Source organism: Lampetra fluviatilis, chromosome 67 (assembly GCF_964198595.1).
Source record: "Lampetra fluviatilis chromosome 67, kcLamFluv1.1, whole genome shotgun sequence".
NCBI lineage: Eukaryota > Metazoa > Chordata > Hyperoartia > Petromyzontiformes > Petromyzontidae > Lampetra > Lampetra fluviatilis.
The window spans coordinates 3,632,727-3,653,363 of NC_136341.1; the positions used below are offsets into that span (position 1 = coordinate 3,632,727).

Sequence of the window (20,637 nt, forward strand, 5' to 3'; positions counted from 1 at the left end):
AGGGAGGAGAGGGAGGGAGGAGAGGGAGGGAGGGAGGAGAGGGAGGAGGGGGAGGGAGGAGAGGGAGGGAGGAGAGGGAGGAGAGGGAGGAGAGGGAGGAGAGAGAGGGAGGGAGAGGAGGGAGGAGCGTTGATGGTGTGGGAGAGAAGAGGGAGGGAGGAGAGGGGGAGGGAGGAGAGGGGGAGGGAGGAGGGGAGGGAGGAGCGTTGATGGTGTGGGAGAGAAGAGGGAGGGAGGAGAGGGGGAGGGAGGAGGGGAGGGAGGAGCGTTGATGGTGTGGGAGAGAAGAGGGAGGGAGGAGAGGGGGAGGGAGGAGAGGGGAGAGAAGAGGGAGGGAGGAGAGGGGGAGGGAGGAGGGGAGGGAGGAGCGTTGATGGTGTGGAGAGAAGAGGGAGGGAGGAGAGGGGGAGGGAGGAGGGGAGGGAGGAGCGTTGATGGTGTGGGGGAGGAGAGGGAGGGAGGAGAGGGGGAGGGAGGAGGGGAGGGAGGAGCGTTGATGGTGTGGGAGAGAAGAGGGAGGGAGGAGAGGGGGAGGGAGGAGGGGAGGGAGGAGCGTTGATGGTGTGGGAGAGAAGAGGGAGGGAGGAGAGGGGGAGGGAGGAGGGGAGGGAGGAGCGTTGATGGTGTGGGGGAGGAGAGGGCAGGGAGGATGTGGGAGGGAGGGAGACGAGGGAGGGAGGTGGGTGGGTGGTGATGTGCGTGGTTGTGGCAGCGACAGATGCCGCGAGTCTGCGGTGCCGCGGCGTCACCGCAGACTCGGGCAGCGATAGGACAAGCAGACACACACACAGTACACACAGCATACAGCACACACAGCACACAGTACACACACAGCATACACACACACAGCATACACACACACAGACACACACACAGCATACAGCACACACAGCACACAGTACACACAGCATACACACACACAGCATATACACACACACAGCATACAGCACACACACACACAGCATACACACACAGCACACACACACACCGCACGCACACACACAGCACACACACACACAGCATACACACACAGCTCACACACACAGCACACACACAGCTCACACACAGCTCACACACAGCTCACACAAACACAACACACACCGCACAGACACACACACACACCGCACAGACACACAAATGGACAGGCAGACAAGACGGGCCGTCTCACGGACAAACTAATCGAGAGAGACGCACACAAAGGGACAGACGCACAGCCAGACGGACGCACGACACACCACCAATGAGACCCTGAATGGTGAAACCCGGTCCAGAGTTGCGCTTGAGGATGGCAAGGCCGCGTGGCTGACGAGATGTGCCAAGGAGAGACTTTTATTCGCTCTCAGTGTGGAGCGACGGACATCGCCTGCTCGTTATTCTGCGACCGACGTTCTCCATCGACGACGCAGACGATTAGTTGGTGTCGTGTGCGAAGATTGGGTTCTGCGTTTCAAGTCCGACCCCGTGTCTAGCAGCGCCCGTCCCTGGCCCGTAAACATCTGGGCAGCTCAGTGAGTGACGGTGCAAGCGAGCCTGAACATTTGATGGGACACCGACTGTCAAAACCAGACCTGGGCAGCTCAGTGATGGTTCAAGCGAGCCTGAACATTTGATGAGACACCGACTGTCAAAACCAGACCTGGGCAGTTCAGTGATGGTTCATGCGAGCCTGAACATTTGATGAGACACTGACTGTCAAAACCAGACCTGGGCAGTTCAGTGAGTGATGGTTCATGCGAGCCTGAACATTTGATGAGACACTGACTGTCAAAACCAGACCTGGCCTATAAACATCTGGGCAGTTCAGTGAGTGATGGTTCATGCGACGATCACCGGGTCCTTGCCGACAAACATCTGGGCAGCTCGGCCATCGGCTCATCGAGCGAGCCCGACTCCGCTGCCGACGAGACGCTTGACATCTGACCGGGCGGTTCACCGGCAAGGTCGATCGAGCGAGCCGCCGAAGCCGGCGCACGGCAGAGTCGGCGCTCGGCGGCGAACGACGGCCGGCGCCCACCGCCGGCGCCGGCCGTGCGGGGTCCGGCGGGCTGGTGCGCGCGTTACAAAAATACCGCTCGCCTGCGTCTGTAGAGTTCCTACGCGGAGAGGCGGACACGCGGCGATGACGACGATGACGGCGCCGTGGTGAGCGCGCCACGGAAACCCGGCCCTCTTCACAGGCTCAACACGGAGCCCTGGCTAAGCAGGCCCCACTGCAGCGCCTTGCCCTTAGGCCTCAACTTGGTCGCGGCGTCGGCGTTGCCGGTGGCGGCGACGTTGCCGGCGGCGCGACTCGTGGCGGGCGAGGCCGCCCTGGCGAGCGACGGCGTCGACCCGGCCAGAGCCCGCGTCCCGCCGTGCCACAGCGGGAGGAAGGAGGGGCGGGGGGGGAGGGCGGGCGAGGAGGGCGACGACGACGACGAGGTGGTGGCGGTGGTGGCGGTGGCGGCGGTGGCGGCGGCACCGGCGGTTGGTGCCGCTGCTACCGTCGCCGCCACGGCGCCGTCTCTGAACGCCGGCACCGCCACGACACCGCCGCTGCTGTACGGAGTCTGCTGCTGCTGCTGCTGCTGTTGCTGCGGTTGTTGTTGTGGCGGCGGTTGTTGTTGCGGCGGTTGTTGTTGTTGTGGCTGTCGCGAGGAGAAGCTGGCCGTCCCGTAGACGTTGCGCACCAGCAGGAGGCAGTCGGAGCAGCAGCGGGAGCAGTCGCCCGTGGCGGAGAGCACGCGGCGACACGCCGGGCAGAGCAGGTCGCTCACCTCGTCCCACACCTCCGACACGGCCTGCAACGTCGTCGTCAACATCGTCGTCAATATCATCGTCATCATCGTCAACATCGTCGTCAACATCGTCGTCAACATCATCGTCATCATCGTCAACATCGTCGTCATCGGCATCATCGTCAACATCGTCGTCAACATCATTGTCAACATCATCGTCATCGGCATCATCGTCAACATCGTCGTCAACATCGTCAACATCGTCGTCAACATCATCGTCAACATCGTCGTCAACATCATCGTCAACATCGTCGTCATCGGCATCATCATCGTCATAAACATCGTCGTCGTCATAAACATCGTCGTCGTCATAAACATCGTCGTCGTCATAAACATCGTCGTCGTCATAAATATCGCTATCGTCATCAACATCGCTATCGTGATCAACATCGTCATCGTAATCAACATCATCATCAACATCATCGTCAACATCGTCGTCATCGCCATCATCATCATTACGAGGGACGGAGGAGGACGCTCACCTCGTCCTGCATCGTCAACATCATCACCATTGTCATCAACATCGTCATCATCAAGATCATCGTCAAGATCATCGTCAAGATCATCGTCAACGTAGTCACGACGGGCGGGTGGGTAAGTGGGTCGGTGAATGGGTGGGTGAGTGGATGGGGGAGTGGGTCGGTGAGTGGGTCAGTGAGTGAGTGGGTGGGTGGGTGGGTGAGTGGGTCAGTGAGTGAGTCGGTGGGTGAGTGGGTCGGTGGGTGAGTGGGTCGGTGGGTGAGTGGGTCAGTGGGTGAGTGGGTCGGTGGGTGAGTGGGTCGGTGGGTGAGTGGGTCGGTGGGTCAGTGGGTCGGTGGGTCAGTGGGTCGGTGGGTCAGTGGGTCGGTGGGTGAGTGGGTCAGTGGGTGAGTGGGTCGGTGGGTGAGTGGGTCGGTGGGTGAGTGGGTCGGTGGGTCAGTGGGTCGGTGGGTCAGTGGGTCGGTGGGTGAGTGGGTCGGTGGGTGAGTGGGTCGGTGGGCGAGTGGGTCGGTGGGCGAGTGGGTCGGTGGGTCAGTGGGTCGGTGGGTGAGTGGGTCGGTGGGTCAGTGGGTCGGTGGGTCAGTGGGTCGGTGGGTGAGTGGGTCGGTGGGTGAGTGGGTCGGTGGGTGAGTGGGTCGGTGGGTCAGTGGGTCGGTGGGTGAGTCGGTGAGTGGATCGATGAGTGGGTGGGTGAGCAGGTGGATGAGCGGGTGGGTGAGTGGGTGGGTGAATGGGTGAGTGAGTGGGTGAGTGGGTGATTGGGTGAGTGAGTGGGTGAGTGGGTGGGTGAGTGGGTGGGTGGATGAGTCGGTGGGTAGGTGAGTGAGTGGGTGGGTGGGTGAGTGGGTGGGTGAATGGGTGAATGAGTGGGTGAGTGGGTGATTGGGTGAGTGAGTGGGTGAGTGGGTGAGTGGGTGAGTGAGTGGGTGGGTGAATGGGTGAGTGAGTGGGTGAGTGGGGTGATTGGGTGAGTGGGTGAGTGGGTGGGTGAGTGGGTGGGTGAGTGGGTGAGTGGGTGAGTGGATGTGCGGGTGGATGAGTGGGTGGGTGAGTGAGTTGGTGGATGAGTGGGTGAGTGGGTGGGTGAGCACCTTGCGGTCGCGTTCCCCCTGCCGCGGGGGGGGCCAGCCCCCCACCCCCTCCACCGCCTCCCTCACCACCACCACCACCACCACTGTCGCCGCCGGCCCCCGCCCTCCGCCTCGGAGCAACCACGACCGCGTCTCCAGCCCGGCACGGACGCGGCACCGCCGGCACTGGCACCGCCGCCGCCACCACCTCGGCGCCGAGCCACTCGTCTCTGCGTCCTTGCTGCTTCGCCGATACGGCGGCGGCGGCGGCGGTCACCGTGCCGGCCGGCGCCTGCAGGTGCAGCCGCGGCTGCGGTTGTTGTTGATGTTGTTGATGTTGTTGTTGTTGTGGTTGTTGTTGTTGTTGTTGTTGGGGCGGCTCGTCGTCGGAGAAGGGGGTGGTGAGGCCGCAGCTCTCCTCCTCCTCCTGGTCGCTCAGCAGCTCGTAGAGCGCGTCCCCGCTGTACGTGTCTCGCGGGAAGCCGCCGCCGCCGCCTCCTCCTCCCTGCCGCTGCTTCCCACCGCCGCCCCCCCGCGCGGCCGACGGCACCGGCGGCACCGGCGGTGGCCGCGGGGAACGACGACGAGGAGGAGGAGCCGCGGCCGCAGTCCGTGGCACAGCTGTCGTCGTCCGGGCCGGGCGTGGCGAGCTCGCAGTAGCCCTCGTCGCTCGTCTGCTGCGAGTGCAGCTCGCTCTGCGGGCTCAGCGGCTCCGACAAACGCTCCGCCGGCGCCGCGGAAGCCGAAGCCGGCGCCGCCGCGGCGCCGGCTTCGGCTTCCGCGGCGCCGATCGCCGCGAACGCCGGAGCGACGCCGGCCGCCGCCGGCACCTCGTCGTCGTTGTCGTCGTCCCAGGGTTCGGCGAGGATGGGCGGCGCCGCCATGCCTTCCCCGCCGCCCTGGTACGACGATACGGCGCCGCCGCCGCCGGCGCCGTCACCGGGCGCGGCGAGGGCCAGCGGCACCTCCACGTCGTCGTCGTCGGCAAAGCCCTCGCCGCAGCCGGTGAGCGAGTCGAAGCTCTTGAGGGACGCCACGTCGCCAAACAGCGCGCTCAGCCCGTCCGACGACAGCTCCGACCCGTCACGCGTCTCCCCCTCCGCCCCCGGCGCCGCCGCCCCCGGCGCCGACGACCCCGGCGCCGCCAACGACGGCGCCGCCGGTGCCACGGCCCTCGACGCCGGCGTCGTCACCGAAATGACGATCGTCGTCGTCGTCGTCGCGGCGGGCGGCGGCGCCGGTTGCCGCCGCGCTCGCGCCGGAGTTGTCGGCCTCCGATCGAGCTCGGCGGCGGCGGCGCCATCGCCGTCGTCACAACGACCGCCGCCCCCGTCACCGTCACCGCCGTCGTCGCCGCCCCCGCTCCGTCCGCCGCCCTCCTTCCCCTTCTTGCTCCGGCGCAGGCCGAAGAGCCGGCGGAAGCTCTTGGCCTTGCTCTTGCTCGCCGGCGCCGCCTCTTCCCCGGCCGCGCCGGCCGCGCCGGGCGCCGCGTCGGCCTGCCGAGGGCTCCCCGCGAAGCTCAGCGAGGCCACCAAGCGGCTCTTCTTGCGGCGCCCCTCCAGCGTGCTGGCGCCGCTGTGCAGCGACGCTCCGTCGCTCGCCCCCTCGCCGGCGCCGTCCAGGCCCCCGTCGTGGGTGCGGCTCTTGCCCAGCGCGGCGCGGGCGCGCCGGCTCTCCAGCAGGTTCGAGATGGCGGCCACCGGGTTGGCGCGCACCAGAAGGCGCTTGAGGCGGCTGCCGCCGTTGCCGCCGCCGGCGCCCGGCATCGCCGGGAGGGTCGCGGGACGCCGCCGGCGTTCGTCGCCGGGCGCCACCCGCGGCGTCGTCGTCCGCCTCACCCCCCCCCACCCCCTCACCCCCCCCCACCCCCTCACCCCCCCCCACCCCCTCACCCCCCCCCACCCCCACCTCCCCCTCCTCGTCGTCCTCCCCGGCTGCTGAGCGGATCGAGTCCGGGAGGGCGCCGTCGCCGGCGCTGCCGGGGGAGTTCATGGAGCCGGCGAGGGTTCAGCGGCGAGAGGAGAGAGGCATCCTGGGGAGAGGGGGGAAGAGCACGGGGTGGGAGAGGGATGGGTGTGTGTGTTAGTGCTGGGTGTGTGTGCGCTGGGTGTGTGTGTGCTGGGTGTGTGTGTTAGTGGTAGGTGTGTGTGCGCTGGGTGTGTGTGTGCTGGGTGTGTGTGTTAGTGCTGGGTGTGTGTGTGCTGGGTGTGTGTGTTAGTGCTGGGTGTGTGTGTGCTGGGTGTGTGTGTGCTGGGTGTGTGTGTTAGTGGTAGGTGTGTGTGCGCTGGGTGTGTGTGTTAGTGGTAGGTGTGTGTGTGCTGGGTGTGTGTGTTAGTGGTAGGTGTGTGTGCGCTGGGTGTGTGTGTTAGTGGTAGGTGTGTGTGTGCTGGGTGTGTGTGTTAGTGGTAGGTGTGTGTGCGCTGGGTGTGTGTGTTAGTGGTAGGTGTGTGTGCGCTGGGTGTGTGTGTGCTGGGTGTGTGTGCGCTGGGTGTGTGTGTGCTGGGTGTGTGTGCGCTGGGTGTGTGTGCGCTGGGTGTGTGTGCGCTGGGTGTGTGTGCGCTGGGTGTGTGTGCGCTGGGTGTGTGTGCGCTGGGTGTGTGTGCGCTGGGTGTGTGTGTGCTGGGTGTGTGTGCGCTGGGTGTGTGTGTTAGTGGTAGGTGTGTGTGCGCTGGGTGTGTGTGTGCTGGGTGTGTGTGCGCTGGGTGTGTGTGTGCTGGGTGTGTGTGCGCTGGGTGTGTGTGCGCTGGGTGTGTGTGCGCTGGGTGTGTGTGCGCTGGGTGTGTGTGCGCTGGGTGTGTGTGCGCTGGGTGTGTGTGCGCTGGGTGTGTGTGTGCTGGGTGTGTGTGCGCTGGGTGTGTGTGCGCTGGGTGTGTGTGTGCTGGGTGTGTGTGTTAGTGCTAGGTGTGTGTGCGCTGGGTGTGTGTGCGCTGGGTGTGTGTGCGCTGGGTGTGTGTGCGCTGGGTGTGTGTGTGCTGGGTGTGTGTGTTAGTGCTAGGTGTGTGTGCGCTGGGTGTGTGTGTGCTGGGTGTGTGTGTTAGTGCTAGGTGTGTGTGCGCTGGGTGTGTGTGTGCTGGGTGTGTGTGTTAGTGCTAGGTGTGTGTGCGCTGGGTGTGTGTGTGCTGGGTGTGTGTGTTAGTAGTAGGTGTGTGTGCGCTGGGTGTGTGTGTTAGTAGTAGGTGTGTGTGTGCGCTGGGTGTGTGTGTTAGTGGTAGGTGTGTGTGTGCTGGGTGTGTGTGTGCTGGGTGTGTGTGCGCTGGGTGTGTGTGTGCTGGGTGTGTGTGCGCTGGGTGTGTGTGCGCTGGGTGTGTTAGTGCTGGGTGTGTGTGCGCTGGGTGTGTGTGTGCTGGGTGTGTGTGCGCTGGGTGTGTGTGCGCTGGGTGTGTGTGTGCTGGGTGTGTGTGTTAGTGCTAGGTGTGTGCGCTGGGTGTGTGTGCGCTGGGTGTGTGTGCGCTGGGTGTGTGTGCGCTGGGTGTGTGTGTGCTGGGTGTGTGTGTTAGTGCTAGGTGTGTGTGCGCTGGGTGTGTGTGTGCTGGGTGTGTGTGTTAGTGCTAGGTGTGTGTGCGCTGGGTGTGTGTGTGCTGGGTGTGTGTGTTAGTGCTAGGTGTGTGTGCGCTGGGTGTGTGTGTGCTGGGTGTGTGTGTTAGTAGTAGGTGTGTGTGCGCTGGGTGTGTGTGTTAGTAGTAGGTGTGTGTGTGCGCTGGGTGTGTGTGTTAGTGGTAGGTGTGTGTGTGCTGGGTGTGTGTGTTAGTGCTAGGTGTGTGTGTGCGCTGGGTGTGTGTGTGCTGGGTGTGTGTGTTAGTGGTAGGTGTGTGTGTGCGCTGGGTGTGTGTGTGCTGGGTGTGTGTGTTAGTGGTAGGTGTGTGTGTGCGCTGGGTGTGTGTGTTAGTGGTAGGTGTGTGTGTGCGCTGGGTGTGTGTGTGCTGGGTGTGTGTGTTAGTGGTAGGTGTGTGTGTGTGCTGGGTGTGTGTGTTAGTGGTAGGTGTGTGTGCTGGGTGTGTGTGTTAGTGGTAGGTGTGTGTGCTTGGTGTGTGTGTTAGTGGTAGGTGTGTGTGTGCTGGGTGTGTGTGTTAGTGGTAGGTGTGTGTGTGTGCTGGGTGTGTGTGTGTGCTGGGTGTGTGTGTTAGTGGTAGGTGTGTGTGTGCTGGGTGTGTGTGTTAGTGGTAGGTGTGTGTGTGTGCTGGGTGTGTGTGTTAGTGGTAGGTGTGTGTGCTGGGTGTGTGTGTTAGTGGTAGGTGTGTGTGCTGGGTGTGTGTGTTAGTGGTAGGTGTGTGTGCTTGGTGTGTGTGTTAGTGGTAGGTGTGTGTGTGCTGGGTGTGTGTGTTAGTGGTAGGTGTGTGTGTGCTGGGTGTGTCTGTTAGTGGTAGGTGTGTGTGCTGGGTGTGTCTGTTAGTGGTAGGTGTGTGTGCTGGGTGTGTCTGTTAGTGGTAGGTGTGTGTGTGCTGGGTGTGTGTGTTAGTGGTAGGTGTGTGTGCGCTGGGTGTGTGTTAGTGGTAGGTGTGTGTGCTGGGTGTGTGTGTTAGTGGTAGGTGTGTGTGCGCTGGGTGTGTGTGTTAGTGGTAGGTGTGTGTGTGCTGGGTGTGTGTGTTAGTGGTAGGTGTGTGTGTGCTGGGTGTGTGTGTTAGTGGTAGGTGTGTGTGTGTGCTGGGTGTGTGTGTTAGTGGTAGGTGTGTGTGTGCTGGGTGTGTGTGTTAGTGGTAGGTGTGTGTGTGTGCTGGGTGTGTGTGTTAGTGGTAGGTGTGTGTGCTGGGTGTGTGTGTTAGTGGTAGGTGTGTGTGCTGGGTGTGTGTGTTAGTGGTAGGTGTGTGTGCTTGGTGTGTGTGTTAGTGGTAGGTGTGTGTGTGCTGGGTGTGTGTGTTAGTGGTAGGTGTGTGTGTGCTGGGTGTGTCTGTTAGTGGTAGGTGTGTGTGTGCTGGGTGTGTGTGTTAGTGGTAGGTGTGTGTGTGTGCTGGGTGTGTGTGTTAGTGGTAGGTGTGTGTGTGCTGGGTGTGTGTGTTAGTGGTATGTGTGTGTGTGTGCTGGGTGTGTGTGTTAGTGGTAGGTGTGTGTGCTGGGTGTGTGTGTTAGTGGTAGGTGTGTGTGCTGGGTGTGTGTGTTAGTGGTAGGTGTGTGTGCTTGGTGTGTGTGTTAGTGGTAGGTGTGTGTGTGCTGGGTGTGTGTGTTAGTGGTAGGTGTGTGTGTGCTGGGTGTGTCTGTTAGTGGTAGGTGTGTGTGCTGGGTGTGTCTGTTAGTGGTAGGTGTGTGTGCTGGGTGTGTCTGTTAGTGGTAGGTGTGTGTGTGCTGGGTGTGTGTGTTAGTGGTAGGTGTGTGTGCGCTGGGTGTGTGTGTTAGTGGTAGGTGTGTGTGCGCTGGGTGTGTGTTAGTGGTAGGTGTGTGTGCTGGGTGTGTGTGTTAGTGGTAGGTGTGTGTGCGCTGGGTGTGTGTGTTAGTGGTAGGTGTGTGTGTGCTGGGTGTGTGTGTTAGTGGTAGGTGTGTGTGTGCTGGGTGTGTGTGTTAGTGGTAGGTGTGTGTGTGTGCTGGGTGTGTGTGTTAGTGGTAGGTGTGTGTGTGCTGGGTGTGTGTGTTAGTGGTAGGTGTGTGTGTGTGCTGGGTGTGTGTGTTAGTGGTAGGTGTGTGTGCTGGGTGTGTGTGTTAGTGGTAGGTGTGTGTGCTGGGTGTGTGTGTTAGTGGTAGGTGTGTGTGCTTGGTGTGTGTGTTAGTGGTAGGTGTGTGTGTGCTGGGTGTGTGTGTTAGTGGTAGGTGTGTGTGTGCTGGGTGTGTCTGTTAGTGGTAGGTGTGTGTGCTGGGTGTGTCTGTTAGTGGTAGGTGTGTGTGCTGGGTGTGTCTGTTAGTGGTAGGTGTGTGTGTGCTGGGTGTGTGTGTTAGTGGTAGGTGTGTGTGCGCTGGGTGTGTGTTAGTGGTAGGTGTGTGTGCTGGGTGTGTGTGTTAGTGGTAGGTGTGTGTGCGCTGGGTGTGTGTGTTAGTGCTAGGTGTGTGTGCGCTGGGTGTGTGTGTGCTGGGTGTGTGTGTTAGTAGTAGGTGTGTGTGCGCTGGGTGTGTGTGTTAGTAGTAGGTGTGTGTGTGCGCTGGGTGTGTGTGTTAGTGGTAGGTGTGTGTGTGCTGGGTGTGTGTGTTAGTGGTAGGTGTGTGTGTGTGCTGGGTGTATGTGTTAGTGGTAGGTGTGTGTGCTGGGTGTGTGTGTTAGTGGTAGGTGTGTGTGCTGGGTGTGTGTGTTAGTGGTAGGTGTGTGTGTGCTGGGTGTGTGTGTTAGTGGTAGGTGTGTGTGTGCTGGGTGTGTGTGTTAGTGGTAGGTGTGTGTGCTGGGTGTGTCTGTTAGTGGTAGGTGTGTGTGTGCTGGGTGTGTGTGTTAGTGGTAGGTGTGTGTGCGCTGGGTGTGTGTTAGTGGTAGGTGTGTGTGCTGGGTGTGTGTTGGGTGTGTGTGTGCTGGGTGTGTGTGTTAGTGGTAGGTGTGTGTGCTGGGTGTGTGTGTTAGTGGTAGGTGTGTGTGCGCTGGGTGTGTGTGTTAGTGGTAGGTGTGTGTGCGCTGGGTGTTTGTGTTAGTGGTAGGTGTGTGTGCGTTGGGTGTGTGTGTGCTGGGTGTGTGTGTTAGTGGTAGGTGTGTGTGCTGGGTGTGTGTGTTAGTGGTAGGTGTGTGTGCTGGGTGTGTGTGTTAGTGGTAGGTGTGTGTGTGCTGGGTGTGTGTGTTAGTAGGTGTGTGTGCGCTGGGTGTGTGTGTTAGTGGTAGGTGTGTGTGCGCTGGGTGTGTGTGTTAGTGGTAGGTGTGTGTGCGCTGGGTGTGTGTGTTAGTGGTAGGTGTGTGTGCGTTGGGTGTGTGTGTGCTGGGTGTGTGTACATTGGGTGAGTCTTGGTGTGCGTGTTGGGTGTGTGTGTGCTGGGTGTGTGTGTTAGTGGTAGGTGTGTGTGCTGGGTGTGTGTGTTAGTGGTAGGTGTGTGTGCGCTGGGTGTGTGTGTTAGTGGTAGGTGTGTGTGCGCTGGGTGTTTGTGTTAGTGGTAGGTGTGTGTGCGTTGGGTGTGTGTGTGCTGGGTGTGTGTGTTAGTGGTAGGTGTGTGTGCTGGGTGTGTGTGTTAGTGGTAGGTGTGTGTGCTGGGTGTGTGTGTTAGTGGTAGGTGTGTGTGTGCTGGGTGTGTGTGTTAGTAGGTGTGTGTGCGCTGGGTGTGTGTGTTAGTGGTAGGTGTGTGTGCGCTGGGTGTGTGTGTTAGTGGTAGGTGTGTGTGCGCTGGGTGTGTGTGTTAGTGGTAGGTGTGTGTGCGTTGGGTGTGTGTGTGCTGGGTGTGTGTACATTGGGTGAGTCTTGGTGTGCGTGTTGGGTGTGTGTGTGCTGGGTGTGTGTGTGCTGGGTGTGTGTATTGGGTGTGTGTATGTTGAGTGTGTGTTCAGGTGTGTACGCTGGGTGTGTGTACGTTAGGTGTGTGTATATGTGTGTACGTTGGGTGTGTGTATATGTGTGTACGTTGGGTGTGTGTATGTGTGTGTACGTTGGGTGTGTGTATGTGTGTGTACGTTGGGTGTGTGTATGTGTGTGTACGTTGTGTGTGCGTTGTGTGTGCGTTGGGCGTGTACACATGGCAGGCGCGACGTGGTACGGCACTCTGAAGCCGTCTTGGGTTTGCTTCGCCTTAAACAAAATGTAAATATATAAAATGACGTAAGTATGGGGGAGTGTCTGTGTTTTTAAGCGATACGCACGGTACGCCGTGCGAGGTTGTCTGTGTGTGTGCGCGTTTGTGAGTGTGGCACGGGCTAGAGAAGGACTTTGCCGATGGCCGGTAACCAGCAGCCAAAAACGACCTCCGTGGAGGAGGCTCGTGAAGGACGCTGCTGCTGCTGCTGGGCAGTTGGAGGCAGTCGCCCTCCAGCAACAACGGAGGGCGGAGGAGCGACGCTCACAACAACGAGTGGAGCGCCGGGCGGCTAAAGCGCAGCAAGTAGGCACAGTAAGGGGTACAGCTGGCGGTGCATCAGCCAGTCATCTCAATCAGTCAACCCATTGGCACCTGCAGGGTCTGCCCCGTGACCTCCTGCCAGCGGCGAGCCTTCCACGACACACGCGGCGTCAAAGTGCACCTGGCCTGGCACAGGTGCCGTGGTGACGTCACCATCACTTAGTGGCGAATGGTGGTTGTTGTTGTATGAGAGAGTGTGTGTGTCACTGTGGGGAACGATAGTGTAGCGGTTAGCGCGCTGCGCTATGAACCCGGCGACACGGGTTCGATTCCCGCTCACTGCCAACATCAGTGACAATTATCTGCACCGGTCCCGGGTCTCCCCTAGGTCGACTCAGCCTCAAATGAGTACCTGGTGCGGTGTGTAAACATTACCACTAGGGAGACAAAGGCGGTCGGGCGTGGTGCTGGCCACCCACCCCCTCGTGTGCCGTTCCGGCCTTCATAGGTGCTCGCTAACAGCACTTGCCCCTACAGTCTGTTAAGGCTATACAGAGGATCTTTGTCTTTGTCTTGTGTGTGTGTTTTCGTTGGCAAAAACAACCCCCTAACTCCTCGTGGTGCCGGACGGCAACGTTGTGGTGGTCAGTGCCGTGGTGGGAGGGCCCACTTAGATTGGCCTTTCCCCTCATGGCGTTTGTAGCCACCACAGTGGCCAAATGGGGGCTCTGGATGGGTGCGAGGGGCTGGTAACCCCTCCACCTTCAATTTAACTACCACTAAACTATACTCTTTGTTTCTTTCGGTAAAGTCACGTAGGTATAAAATTAAAACAATCACGACGTTCACCCCCTGTGAGTGGCTAGCTGAGGTGCCATCTGTTGAGGAAGTACTGAAGGCGATCCAGAGCCTGAGACCAGGAAAGGCACCGGGCAGAGATGATCTCCCAAACGAAATGCTAAGGGAGGGTGGCGTTTGTGCACACACTGCCCTAGATTACATGCTGAGACAACGACTGCGTCATCTGCACCACACACACGCAACACACACGCAGCATACGCAACACACAAACTCGCGCCAGACACACACAACACACACCACACACGCAACACACACACACACGCAGCATACGCAACACACAAACGCAGCATACGCAACACACAAACTCGCGCAAGACACACAACACACACCACACACACGCAACACACACACGCAGCACACACACCACACACACGCAACATACGCAACACACAAACTCGCGCAAGACACACAACACACACCACACACACGCAACACACACACTCGCGCAAGACACACACACTCGCGCAAGACACACACACAACACACACCACACACACACAACACACACACTCGCGCGCAACACACACCACACACACGCAGCATACGCAGCATACGCAACACACAAACTCGCGCAAGACACACACACAACACACACCACACACACGCAACATACGCAACACACACACTCGCGCAAGACACACACACAACACACACCACACACGCAACACACACGCAGCATACGCAACATACACACTCGCGCAAGACACACACACAACACACACCACACACACGCAACACACACGCAACATACACACACACCACACACACATGCAACATACACACACGCAACACACACGCACACGCAGCATACGCAACACACAAACTCGCGCAAGACACACACACAACACACACCACACACGCAACATACGCAACATACACACTCGCGCAAGACATACACACACAACACACACCACACACACGCAACACAGACGCAACATACACACACCACACACACAACACACACAACACAGACGCAACATACACACACATGCAACATACACACACACAACACAGACGCAAGCTACACACACACACGCAAGATAGACGCAACATACACCACACAAACGCAACATAGACGCAACATACACCACACACACGCAACATACACCACACACACACCACACACACGCAACATACACCACACACACACCACACACACGCAACACACACAACACACACACACGCAACACACACACCACTGGAGCCAATCAAAACACGAGACTTTGCGTCAGGAGATCTTACAGGGACACAATGAGCACAGTACACAATGCAGACACTCTCCTCAGCCTTGCAGGCATGTATCACTATCACTCAACATTGCCCAGCGATCACGGTCTGGCAGCTCACCCGTTTGTGTGTGCACGCTAGAGAGAGTGTGTGTGTGTGTGCACGCTAGAGAGAGTGTGTGTGTACGCTAGAGAGAGTGTGTGTGTGTGAACGCTAGAGAGTGTGTGTGTGTGCACGCTAGAGAGAGTGTGTGTGTACGCTAGAGAGAGTGTGTGTGTGTGTACGCTAGAGAGAGTGTGTGTGTGTGCACGCTAGAGAGAGTGTGTGTGTGTGTACGCATGTGTGAGTGTGTGTGTGTGCACGCTAGAGAGAGAGTGTGTGTGCACGCTAGAGAGTGTGTGTGTGTACGCATGTGTGAGTGTGTGTGTGTGCACGCTAGAGAGAGTGTGTGTGTGCACGCTAGAGAGTGTGTGTGTGTAAGCATGTGTGAGTGTGTGTGTGCACGCTAGAGAGAGTGTGTGTGTGTGCACGCTAGAGAGTGTGTGTGTGTGCACGCTAGAGAGAGTGTGTGTGTGTGCACGCTAGAGAGAGTGTGTGTGTACGCTAGAGAGAGTGTGTGTGTGTGTACGCTAGAGAGAGTGTGTGTGTGTGCACGCTAGAGAGAGTGTGTGTACGCATGTGTGAGTGTGTGTGTGTGTGCACGCTAGAGAGAGAGTGTGTGTGCACGCTAGAGAGTGTGTGTGTGTACGCATGTGTGAGTGTGTGTGTGTGCACGCTAGAGAGAGTGTGTGTGTGCACGCTAGAGAGTGTGTGTGTGTGTAAGCATGTGTGAGTGTAAGTGTGCACGCTAGAGAGAGTGTGTGTGTGTGCACGCTAGAGAGTGTGTGTGTGTGCACGCTAGAGAGAGTGTGTGTGTACGCTAGAGAGAGTGTGTGTGTGTGTGTACGCTAGAGAGAGTGTGTGTGTGTGTGTGTGCACGCTAGAGAGAGTGTGTGTGTGTGCACGCTTGAGAGAGTGTGTGTGTGTGTACGCATGTGTGTGTGTGCACGCTAGAGACAGTGTGTGTGTGTGTACGCATGTGTGTGTCTGTACGCTAGAGAGAGTGTGTGTGTGTGCACGCTAGAGAGAGTGTGTGTGTGTACACTAGAGAGAGTGTATGTGTGTGTGTGCGTGCACGCTAGAGAGTGTGTGTGTGTGTACGCATGTGTGTGTGTGTGTACGCTAGAGAGAGTGTGTGTGTGTACGCATGTGTGAGTGTGTGTGTGCACGCTAGAGAGTGTGTGTGTGTGTGTACGCTAGAGAGAGTGTGTGTGTGTGTGTACGCTAGAGAGAGTGTGTGTGTGTGTGCACGCTAGAGAGAGTGTGTGTGTGCACGCTTGAGAGAGTGTGTGTGTGTACGCATGTGTGTGTGCGCACGCTAGAGACAGTGTGTGTGTGTGTGTACGCATGTGTGTGTCTGTACGCTAGAGAGAGTGTGTGTGTGTACACTAGAGAGAGAGTGTATGTGTGTGTGTGTGTGCACGCTAGAGAGTGTGTGTGTGTGTACGCATGTGTGTGTGTGTGTACGCTAGAGAGTGTGTGTGTGTGTACGCATGTGTGTGTGTGTGTACGCTAGAGAGTGTGTGTGTGTGTACGCATGTGTGAGTGTGTGTGTGTACGCTAGAGAGAGTGTGTGTGTGCACGCTAGAGAGAGTGTGTGTGTGTGCACGCATGTGTGAGTGTGGATGGGGAGCGGCGGTGGAGCGGTCGGCGCTACGAAACTCGGCATCCGATGTTCGATTCCCATTCACGGCCAACACCGGTGACGATTATCTGAACCGGTCCCGGGCCTCCCCTAGGTCGACTCAGCCTCAACCGAGTACAGGGACTCCTACTTACGAATATTAGACTTATGAACTTGGTCCGTATGTCACGTTGACGACACGTGAAGAACCAGTGGCATCTACAATGACAGAACGTGAAGAACCAGTGGCATCTACAGCTACTGAAGGTGAAGAACCAGTGGCATCTACAATGACAGAACGTGAAGAACCAGTGGCATCTACAGCTACTGAAGGTGAAGAACCAGTGGCATCTACATCTGCAGAACGTGAAAAACCAGTGGCATCTACATCTACAGAAGGTGAAGAACCAGTGGCATCTACGATGACAGAACGTGAAGAACCAGTGGTATCTACATCTACAGAAGGTGAAGAACCAGTGGCATCTACATCTACAGAACGTGAAGAACCAGTGGCATCTGCATCTACATCTGCAGAACGTGATCAGCACAAGCAAAACTCTGGACCGGGTTTTTTGACATTCCAGTTTTTCATCAGCAGCGTCAGGCTGCTCGAACAAATGCTGGCGATGAAGTGCCAGATGTTTGTTTATGGGTAAGGGACCCTCTTCACCCTCTGTTACATATAATACACAACACAACAATTAATCACAGACTCACGCAGACCCAGACACAAAGACCCACAGACTCACACAGAGACCCACAGATTTATACAGACCCCAGACTCCCACAGATACCCACAGACTCGCAGAGAGACCCACAAAGATTCCACATTGAACCCAATGCTCGTGACCTGCTAAATATTTACGAGGCAAAGGGACCCTTTCTCCGTGAGATATCGGTCCGGGCTCAACGCAAAGAACGATGCAACGGAGAAGAAACGATGCCAGCGACGATGCTCGGCGTTCAAACGGCGGCCGCGAATTCACCAAACGCATCTCACGTCTCTCTCACGTCTCCCCCACGTCTCTCCCACGTCTCTCCCACGTCTCTCCGTCTCTCCCACGTCTCCCCCACGTCTCTCCCACGTCTCTCCCACGTCTCCCCCACGTCTCTCCGTCTCTCCCACGTCTCCCCCACGTCTCCCCAGGTCTCTCCCAGCTGCCCCCCACCGACAAACCCCATGCATAAAGGGACGTGGCGGGGAAATGACAGGAGCAGCCGTGCAGTGACGCAGTCGGCGTCACGAATCCAACCTCTACATCGCCCCAGGGACAAAGCGCCGGGAATTCTTTTTTTTGGGACGGAGAATTTCCCGTAAAAAATGTTGGTTTTAAAATAAATCAACAGCAGCAGGAGTGGCAGCAGCAGGAGTGGCAGCAGCAGCAACTACAACACCAGCAGCAGCAGCAACTACAACACCAGCAGCAGCAGCAACTACAACACCAGCAGCAGCAGTAACTACAACACCAGCAGCAGCAACTACAACACCAGCAGCAGCAGCAACTACAACACCAGCAGCAGCAACTACAACACCAGCAGCAGCAACTACAACACCAGCAGCAGTAACTACAACACCAGCAGCAGCAGTAACTACAACACCAGCAGCAGCAACTACAACACCAGCAGCAGCAGCAACTACAACACCAGCAGCAGCAACTACAACACCAGCAGCAGCAACTACAACACCAGCAGCAGCAGCAGCAACTACAACACCAGTAGCAGTAACTACAACACCAACAGCAGTAACTACAACACCAGCAGCAGCAGCAACTACAACACCAGCAGCAGCAGTAACTACAACACCAGCAGCAGCAGCAACTACAACACCAGCAGCAGCAGCAACTACAACACCAGCAGCAGCAGCAACTACAACACCAGCAGCAGCAGCAACTACAACACCAGCAGCAGCAGCAACTACAACACCAGCAGCAGCAGCAACTACAACACCAGCAGCAGCAGTAACTACAACACCAGCAGCAGCAGCAACTACAACACCAGCAGCAGCAGCAACTACAACACCAGCAGCAGCAGCAACTACAACACCAGCAGCAGCAGCAACTACAACACCAGCAGCAGTAACTACAACACCAGCAGCAGCAACTACAACACCAGCAGCAGCAGCAACTACAACACCAGCAGCAGCAACTACAACACCAGCAGCAGCAACTACAACACCAGCAGCAGTAACTACAACACCAGCAGCAGTAACTACAACACCAGCAGCAGCAACTACGACACCAGCAGCAGTAACTACAACACCAGCAGCAGCAACTACAACACCAGCAGCAGCAACTACGACACCAGCAGCAGCAACTACAACACCAGCAGCAGCAACTACAACACCAGCAGCAGCAACTACGACACCAGCAGCAGTAACTACAACACCAGCAGCAGCAACTACGACACCAGCAGCAGTAACTACAACACCAGCAGCAGCAGCAACTACAACACCAGCAGCAGTAACTACGACACCAGCAGCAGTAACTACAACAGCAGCAACTACGACACCAGCAGCAGTAACTACAACACCAGCAGCAGCAGCAACTACGACACCAGCAGCAGCAACTACAACACCAGCAGCAGTAACTACAACACCAGCAGCAGTAACTACGACACCAGCAGCAGTAACTACAACACCAGCAGCAGCAACTACAACACCAGCAGCAGTAACTACGACACCAGCAGCAGCAACTACAACACCAGCAGCAGCAACTACAACACCAGCAGCAGTAACTACGACACCAGCAGCAGTAACTACAACACCAGCAGCAGCAACTACGACACCAGCAGCAGTAACTACAACACCAGCAGCAGCAGCAACTACGACACCAGCAGCAGCAACTACAACACCAGAAGCAGCAACTACAACACCAGCATCAGTAACTACAACACCAGCAGCAGCAGTAACTAGAACACCAGCAGCAGTAACTACAACACCAGCAGCAGTAACTACAACACCAGCAGCAGCAGTAACTAGAACACCAGCAGCAATAACTACGACACCAGCAGCAGTAACTACGACACCAGCAGCAGCAACTACAACACCAGAAGCAGCAACTACAACACCAGAAGCAGTAACTACAACACCAGCAGCAGCAGTAACTACAACACCAGCAGCAGCAGCAGTAACTACAACACCAGCAGCAGCAGCAGTAACTACAACACCAGCAGCAGCAGTAACTACAACACCAGCAGCAGCAGTAACTACAACACCAGCAGCAGCAGCAACTACAACACCAGCAGCAGCAGTAACTACGACACCAGCAGCAGCAGTAACTACGACACCAGCAGCAGCAGTAACTACAACACCAGCAGCAGTAACTACAACACCAGCAGCAGTAACTACAACACCAACAGCAGCAACTACAACACCAGCAGCAGTAACTACAACACCAGCAGCAGTAACTACAACACCAGCAGCAGCAGTAACTACAACACCAGCAGCAGCAGTAACTACAACACCAGCAGCAGCAGTAACTACAACACCAGCAGCAGTAACTACAACACCAGCAGCAGCAGCAACTACAACACCAGCAGCAGTAACTACAACACCAGCAGCAGCAGCAACTACAACACCAGCAGCAGTAACTACAACACCAGCAGCAGCAGTAACTACAACACCAGCAGCAGTAACTAAAACACCACCAGCAGCAGCAACTACAACACCAGCAGCAGTAACTACAACACCAGCAGCAGCAACTACAACACCAGCAGCAGCAACTACAACACCAGCAGCAGCAACTACAACACCAGCAGCAGCAACTACAACACCAGCAGCAGCAACTACAACACCAGCAGCAGTAACTACAACACCAGCAGCAGCAACTACAACACCAGCAGCAGCAGTAACTACAACACCAGCAGCAGCAGCAACTACAACACCAACAGCAGTAACTACAACACCAGCAGCAGCAGCAACTACAACACCAGCAGCAGCAACTACAACACCAGCAGCAGCAGCAACTACAACACCAGCAGCAGTAACTACAACACCAGCAGCAGCAGCAACTACAACACCAGCAGCAGTAACTACAACACCAGCAGCAGCAACTACAACACCAGCAGCAGCAGTAACTACAACACCAGCAGCAGTAACTACAACACCAGCAGCAGTAACTACAACACCAGCAGCAGTAACTAAAACACCAGCAGCAGCAGCAACTACAACACCAGCAGCAGTAACTAAAACACCAGCAGCAGCAGTAACTACAACACCAGCAGCAGTAACTAAAACACCACCAGCAGTAACTACAACACCACCAGCAGCAACTACAACACCAGCAGCAGTAACTACAACACCACCAGCAGCAGTAACTACAACACCAGCAGCAGCAGTAACTACAACACCAGCAGCAGCAACTACAACACCAGCAGCAGTAACTACAACACCACCAGCAGCAGTAACTACAACACCAGCAGCAGCAGTAACTACAACACCACCAGCAGCAACTACAACACCAGCAGCAGTAACTACAACACCACCAGCAGCAGTAACTACAACACCAGCAGCAGCAGTAACTACAACACCACCAGCAGCAGTAACTACAACACCAGCAGCAGCAGCAACTACAACACCAGCAGCAGTAACTACAACACCAGCAGCAGCAGTAACTACAAC

The 20,637-nt window shown here is 57.3% G+C and overlaps 1 protein-coding gene across 1 annotated transcript; it reads right to left on the reverse strand.

The window, feature by feature from the left end:
* Positions 1 to 480: 480 nt before the first annotated feature.
* LOC144952397 (uncharacterized) lies at positions 481 to 6,181 on the reverse strand. The gene is made up of 4 exons (XM_078882792.1): positions 4,873 to 6,181; positions 4,506 to 4,619; positions 2,649 to 2,780; positions 481 to 2,479 (listed from the first exon to the last, which is right to left on the reverse strand). Exons 1-4 carry the CDS (start codon positions 6,091 to 6,093, stop codon positions 2,234 to 2,236), a joined length of 1,713 nt encoding a protein of 570 aa, XP_078738918.1. The 5' UTR covers positions 6,094 to 6,181; the 3' UTR covers positions 481 to 2,233.
* Positions 6,182 to 20,637: the final 14,456 nt, after the last annotated feature.

Coding starts and splice junctions, on each gene's coding strand:
- LOC144952397 (XM_078882792.1), bottom strand. CDS start 6,093: ATGCCGGGCGCCGGCGGCGGCAACGGCGGCAGCCGCCTCAAGCGCCTT. Junction 4,620..4,872: donor CCGCCGGTGCCGCCGGTGCC/GTCGGCCGCGCG, acceptor CTGCACCTGCAG/GCGCCGGCCGGCACGGTGAC. Junction 2,480..2,648: donor TGCGCAACGTCTACGGGACG/GCCAGCTTCTCC, acceptor CGGCGACGGTAG/CAGCGGCACCAACCGCCGGT.